Source organism: Poecilia formosa, unplaced genomic scaffold (assembly GCF_000485575.1).
Source record: "Poecilia formosa unplaced genomic scaffold, Poecilia_formosa-5.1.2 Scaffold375, whole genome shotgun sequence".
NCBI lineage: Eukaryota > Metazoa > Chordata > Actinopteri > Cyprinodontiformes > Poeciliidae > Poecilia > Poecilia formosa.
Genome location: NW_006800314.1, coordinates 258,819 through 266,037, shown reverse-complemented (window position 1 = coordinate 266,037; position 7,219 = coordinate 258,819). Strand labels below are relative to the sequence as shown.

The following is a 7,219-nucleotide window of genomic DNA, read 5'->3' as shown; positions in this document are numbered from 1 at the left end:
GTGTGTGTGTGTGTGTGTGTAGGTGTGTGTGTGTGTGATGTCACTCAGTGCTCCTGTATGTACAGAAACAGAAAAAGAAAACACCAAAGTGCTGACGAAGAGCAGAAAACACAGGGAAAACCTCCAGTTCAAGAGCTTTTGCTGCCCCCTGGAGGAGTAGAGGGATATAACTTTTCCCCCCATTAAGTTAGCTGATCTTAGGGATAAAAACACATGCAAAAAAACAAGACAGTATAATTGCTTTTACTCTACTTATTATTAATTTCCTTTTTAAACAGAAAAGGAAAAGTTTGTACGTCACTTAACTTGAAATTCTCCAGTACAGATAATGAAGCTGCTTTTAACAGTGATATGTTCAATGCACTTATTTCAGCAAATATCTCCAAGTGAAACACATTATTTGGATAAATTTAGCAGAGACTGTTTTTTTTTATTATTCATCTTGATTATGATGGCTTTCTAGCAACAGCTAGTGTAAACACAATATTTACAGATTAGAATATTACATCAGATCAATATAAAAGTCGCAGGCATAAAAAGGTCTGTCAATTACTTCCTGTTGATTCATCCTTAATTAAACAAACTAAAAAACATCCTTGTGTTTCACCTAATCTGAAAACTTCTTCCATCTTCAAATAAAACCAGAAGTTTACATACACCAACTAAAAATACAAATACACATTTTTTTCTCCTCACTGTTTAAAGTCAAATCAGACCAAACGTCTCTTGTTTAAGAATTACTAAAATCATTTCTATTTGCCAAATGCAAGAAAATTTCTCAAGAACAATGTTTGTTAGAGATTTTTTTCCCCAACTTTTTTGAATTCAGAGGTTTAGTCAGAATCAGAGGAAACTGTATGACTTGGGTCAAAAGTTTTGGTTTTCCCGCCTTGTCATATCTACCCACAACTTTTCCTTGTGATGGAGATCATGACTACGTGACGGCCGCACCAAAACATTCACTTTGTTGACCTTCATAACCACTGGATGCTCAGGGTTATTATTCATTTTGAAGATCCATCTGGGACTAAGATTTAACTTCCTGATGTCTTTAGGGGTTTGTTACAGGACATGTTTCACTTTGGATAATGACAGTAGGAAGGAAGATTGTATTTAGGTCTGTTTGTACATTAAGTTGAGTCAAGGGAGAAGTCTAGTGTTTGCCCATTAAAGCTCAGTTCCACATTGATCAGGATGTTAAAAATAACTGTTTTAGCACACATGAAGCAACAAGAGAAAACCAAGAAGACAAATAAATGCAGATGTATGGTTTCTACACCTAACCTTAAGTTGGGAATCTGATAGTACGGAGTAAAGGCAGGATTCAGATCTCCCAGAGGTGAAAGTATTGGGATGCTTTTGTAAATTAAAAACCTGACAATTCTCTTCAAAATTCCTCGGTTTGCAGTACTTGGTTGCCACTGGACCAAACTTTCTCAATTTCTCAAAATACCACCTTAGGCTTGTTGCTCTCAATAAATAGTTGACATTCATAAAGCGATCCATTTCAACATTTTGGTGCACAACACTATCACAGTTGTAATGCAACATAAGCTCTAAAGGTGACCAGACACATTGGATAGGTTGAACATTTTATTTCACAGCCATATCCCAACAAACTTTAGGCAGGAGACGCAGTGAAGTGGGTGAATACCAGACCACAGGCTCCACCTAGCGGAGGAAAACACAATTACAAGAAGGGAGAAACCCTAAAAATGAAGTTAAAATGTTAAGTTGGGTTCTGGAGCAGGGTCTCGCCCAAAACCACACCTCCAACTTCCCAAGCAGAGTCCTCGTACTCTACTCACCCATTCTTCTCTCTCTGTTAGGTTTCGTCAACCCTACTCCTCTTTACCCTCTACCTCCTTTACCCCACCCCTCTTCATCCCATCATCCTCATCCCCCTGTTCACTGCAGGTTTCGTCTGCAAGGTCCCAAGAGAGCTCTGGGAAAAAAAGTGGAACACATTTTCCTGAAGACCCCGACGTTGAGTCTTCATCCCCTTCATCGCCCAAGCCCTCCAGCTTTCTCCCCAGATGACCAAGCCGAGCTCAACCATCCCCTTCATTCAATTCCTTCAATAAATCTCTTCAGCTTGTACCTTGTGGCGTCATCCTTTTTCTTTGTCACTTCATTCATCTATGTAGTTTAAAAGCTTAATTGGTGCTTTTTATGGTTGACTTTCTACTGATGTTTATAGAATATCTTAATAATGTGGCTAGAGTTAATCAGTTCCTTCATGATATTATTTGTTGGAGCAGTAGTTGTGGATTTTGGTAATGTAAAATGGTCGACATCTGCAGATGCACGGCTCAGGAAAGTTTACTCTGAAACACAGGTGCTAAACACCCAGTTTGTGTTCAGCTGAAAAACGTTGTAACACCTCCACGCCCTGATTGGTTCTGATCTTCCTGTCAGAGCCTGGATGGGTCCAGAGTGACACGGCGATGTTGAGATGAGGAGTTGCGTATCGTCCCTTAGTATTTTCCTTTTTGCTAAGACAGGCTGGTTACAGGAAAAACTACACTTACAGAAGTAAATATGTTGAATCTGAACGTATTACAGTAATAATACTGATAAAAATACTTATAGTTATAAGTTTATTTACAAGTGAAGATCCCAGGTCTTTATTTAAAGAAAACTTTTAAAAAAATGAAACTGTAGAAATTCACTTTTTGTTGTATTCTCCCATATTAATGAAAACAGTAAACATATAAGATCGTTCAGAAAGAGAAATGAAAAGTTTTCTCACATTTTCAGACAAGGACACTAGTCTGCAAGTACTGAAGACTTTAATTGTAACTCTAGGAAGCGCTGTTGCTCCTAAGTTAAGAAACATATACTTGTGAAAATTCTTCATAAATCACATTATTTACCCTTGAAACCATCAGGTTAGTGAGGATCCTAGTTGTGTAGTGACTGCTTGTGTTGCTCCTTGGGATATCAGGGACTACTTAAATCAACCCAATATGATTTTCAAAAAGCCCCCAACAAAAACCAGATCTGGTTAGTTTTGATGAGCCATCCATGACTTGCACTTGGCCACACCTTTAAGAGCCATCTGGAGACACCTGCAAGGCCATATGAATTAACTCAGGACTGGCTCATTTGTGATTCAGTATGTCTTTCATCATTTACTAAAATTCATTTTTTAAATCTTAATTTGTTTCCAATGAGGTAGAAAAAAGCAATAAATAAATAACTGATTAAATGCAGACACATGATATGGCAAAGCTTCATTTCTGTTTCAAAAATTAAATCAGTCTTGTGGTTAATTAAAAGCAAACACTGAAATTTTCCAGAAATGACCTTTTTACAGTTTAGTGAAAATGTCATCCTTACAGGTTTCTTTTCTTTATTCTTTTTTTGTTTGTGACGACCTAACAAGTGTCCAGTAGCCACTGGGTGAGAGTCACAGACGTTTTACATTATAAGCTTATTCAGATTACTCAGATAAGCGACATAAACACAAAAAACTGTTTTCCAATAACAGTTTTTTTTTTATTAAAGTGAACATGTTGAGCTTTTAAATGCTTCCTTTTCACATGTAAATCATTCTCTTATGGTATAAAGCAGAACTGCAATGTTTTGGTCTGAATTTCACAATATTGAAGCTCCACAGATCCCTCGTTTACCCTTATTTAACATCCCACTCCTCTCCTTTTGGCCATATTTGTAGTGTGACAGCAGCAATATGTTTATCCACCGGCAGAGAAACTTTTTATTCCCAAGTTTAAGATGACTACATAATATGGAGTGTAGTTTAACTCTAGTGTCTTTGCATATCAAATACGTTTTAAGATGTGCTAGCATCTTGTGCTAACGCTAGAACAAGATGAATGAAGTAAACAAAGCCTCGACATAATGAAGGAGTTAGCTAACGTCACTGAATGCGTTTGAATTATGTGTAAAAAAAAATAAAGCCAAATAATTATAACCAAAACATGCAGTACTACAGTTATATCTTCATATGTAGCTAAAAGCTAGCACACAGCGCTAACAAAAGCGGACTTTCCCCACTGATGTGGGTACGCTGCTGAGAAAAACAAAGTTTAACCAGACACTGGGGCGATGTAAGGAATCATGTGAGTAAATCCACCAAAGAACCAAACATTTTGACTTATCTACTTGCAACTGAGGCATAACAGGACCTGGACTACAAAATCACAGCGAGGAAAAAAAAAATGGCGGATTGACAAAGCTGATAAGCCGGAAGTGCAGCTTATCAGTTGGACTTCCAGCTGATAAGTTTAGCATTTACGGTGGCTCTACCATAGACATCATATACATGTTTATGTCTATGGTTCTACCGTAAATGTAGTGGTGACCTCATAGACAAGAAAATGAGGGAAATGGACAGAATGACAAATAACGTCAAAAAACATATATATCCATCAGCATTGGGAGAGAATAATTAAATTTTTTTCACGCCTAGACACTCAAACGTACACAAATATATTTTTCATGTCCCCTTTAAGTCAAATAGTTTTCACTTTATAAAGGAAATTTTAGAAAACTTTTTAATTTACTGGATTTATTTTTGGCTATAATTGCTTGTTGACAAAGAACCAAAAACGTCGGATTTTTAAGGCTGCAAGTAGCTACTCTTTCACGGCACCGTTTATACTAAACAATCTACTGCATTTTGATGTAAATTTACATGTTGGCTTATAAAAATGAAAAGTGAATAGCGATGAAGAAAGCTATCTTTCCTCCAGACACTGACAAATCTCTGATGCATTTGTCTCCGATCCTTCCCTGGAGGGTGATGTGACATTTCTCCGAATCTGGTAATTTCCCTCTGAACGGAAAGAAAGGGAAAAAGAGATCGTATCCCGGTTTGTTTCGCAAACAACGCCATGTCTTCCAGATGAATCAGCAGCAACAGGTCGGGGCAGGCCTGGCCAGACAATGATGAATGAATATCAATTAAAAAAAAAAAAGCACGTAAAAGCGAAACACTGTAACGTGTGAGCACGTGAATCTCCTTGGAGAGTTTAAATAACACGCAGCCACGGTTCGGGTTACGCACTCAAGAAGCTCCTGCCTACAAGTTTGTTGTTAGTTGGGTTTTTTTTTTTCTACGCTGAGCTTCAACCCGCAGCCAGGCAGACGTGATGTTGGATACGTTTGGCACGCACACCACCACGGTGACCGTGCCGAGTGCGGAGCTCCAGCGCAAAGTGTCGGACAAGAAGGTCAGCCTGAAGCCGGCAGTGACGGGGATGGACAGCGGGAAGAAACTCCTGGAGATAACGGGACCTGCTCTGTCAAAAAGGAGGTTCCTGGTGGGATTAGACCTCCTCTGCCTCTTTCTCGGTAAGTAAACGGTGACTCTAAACAGGCATTCAGAAAGGCTTATACAGCTAAATACATGTTTGAACAGAAGCAGCACTTAAAAAACATGTTTGAGAAAGTTTTTAGTACTTTTCTTTAATGTATCGTGTAAATACAGCGACATAATTTGAGTCTCTTAGAAGTTATTTGGTTGTGTGCGCGGATTGATTATTGGACACAATCACAAACAACTTTTTGAGTCGCTTTTTGTGGGGGGAAAAAACCCACAAATGTGAGAGAAATTTTTAAAAAATGTTTCAATACGTGACTGAATCCCCTGTGAACTTGTGGTTTCGCTTTTCCAATTTTAATAGTTGTAATATTCATTTACTATATTCGTTGCATAATATTTTTTTTTAATCACTTGGGCAAAAAAACAACAACAAAAAAACACCTCACATGCTGCTGGGCTTTACTTTTTTCTTTTCGTGTTTAAATTATTTTTTCGTGTGTTTGTACTTCCCTCTTTTTTCTAACTTCTTTTTTGTAACTTCACTAATGTTATCTTCTGCTTAGTTTCTAAATCCTTCCTGTTTTTATATATATTTATACATATATATATAAAACAGAAGAAACCCAGCAGCTGAAACTGGGATAATCAAAATATTAGAACTAAGATAACTTCAGGTTTGGTTTGCAAGTAGGCGCTAGTTTAAAATGTCTCAGTTTTAAAAAGTGACAGTTTCAAAATCATAAAAAAATATATTACATCACACATCATTCCTTTGCCCTCGGGGCGCTGTAATGAGAGGACCAGAGTGTTTTGTTCGGCTGTGTGACGCACAGAGTAAAACAGGATTGTCTCTCCAACACTTGTTGCTGAAAACTGCTAACTGAAGGAAGCGAAAGCAACAGTTTTAGCTGATTGGAAATATTTCCACTACTAAAAAACCTGGACAGAGCTGATATGGAAACTCTTGGGTCTATAGAGATGATATAACATTCGATATCGATTTTAGCTATATTTTGTCTAAACCACAATTTTCATATTAAAATCCCCTTTAGTTTGTTTTCTAACAGTTATCATGAATGAGTATAAATACTCTGGTCCAGATTTGACTCATCCATACATTCTGGTATTTACGATCGGTCATCCTGCCTTTAAAATACACTGAAAAATACTCCTTTCTTCTGTATTAATTAACAGAAAAAAAAGTTTTCGTGAATTTCAAACTTTGCTCAAATCATTAAAAGACTGTGAAATAATTTTTCAGTTTATCGTCTACATAAAACCCAGAAGCAGATACAACCTGCACAACCTAACAGTTAGCTAGAGGTGCTAATGTCACAGTTCTAACAAGATGTTTGTATTTTGTTTGCAAACCAATCTTTCTCTTTTTTGCTATGTACACTAAATCAGTGTCATGGACAACCCATCTTAATGTAATGACTACTTTAACAAAATAGCTCAGAAATACAAAACTTGTTCCTTTTTCCTTCAAAATAAGTCTCAAACAACATATTAGCATCTCACACTTATTTCAACTGAAGAAGTCACATGCTCACACTGGCTAAATATTGTTTTACCAGACGGACTTTACTTTGACTAAAAGGTGTCACAAGATCCTGTTACACACCCGTTTATTACTCACTTTTATTAGGGTAACACTGTACAGGTGGAGAGTAAAGCAGCTGACTGAAGGCTAGCTACCTGAGCAGCTAGCCTCCCTAGTTACTAACCAAGTTCAATATAACCAGCAGATATCAGCTGAACCAGCTAACATCAGCTTGCTAGACCTATGCTATTTTGTAACGCAAAATGACAAAATCAGTAGGGTTCCAATTTGTTATTGATATTGGAAAACGATCCGATATCGGTATCAGATTATATCAGCTGTTCTTTTATCCCTCACACAGACCTTTGTGAGTCAGCTGGTCACAT

General features: G+C 37.4%; 1 protein-coding gene and 1 long non-coding RNA gene across 2 annotated transcripts in view; both read left to right on the top strand.

Moving 5' to 3' along the window:
* LOC107833377 (uncharacterized) overlaps nucleotides 1-2,098 on the top strand; it is a 19,652-nt gene extending 17,554 nt beyond the window's left edge. The window contains exon 3 of the long non-coding RNA XR_001659117.1: nucleotides 1,918-2,098. This is a non-coding gene — a long non-coding RNA (uncharacterized LOC107833377). The remainder of the gene's footprint in view (nucleotides 1-1,917) is intronic.
* Nucleotides 2,099-4,481: 2,383 nt separating this feature from the next.
* LOC103154151 (phospholipid phosphatase 3-like) overlaps nucleotides 4,482-7,219 on the top strand; it is an 18,464-nt gene continuing 15,726 nt past the window's right edge. Inside the window, exon 1 of the mRNA XM_007575338.2 lies at nucleotides 4,482-5,319. Within this exon, the coding sequence (XP_007575400.1) occupies nucleotides 5,118-5,319 (202 nt within the window). The 5' untranslated portion in view covers nucleotides 4,482-5,117. The remainder of the gene's footprint in view (nucleotides 5,320-7,219) is intronic.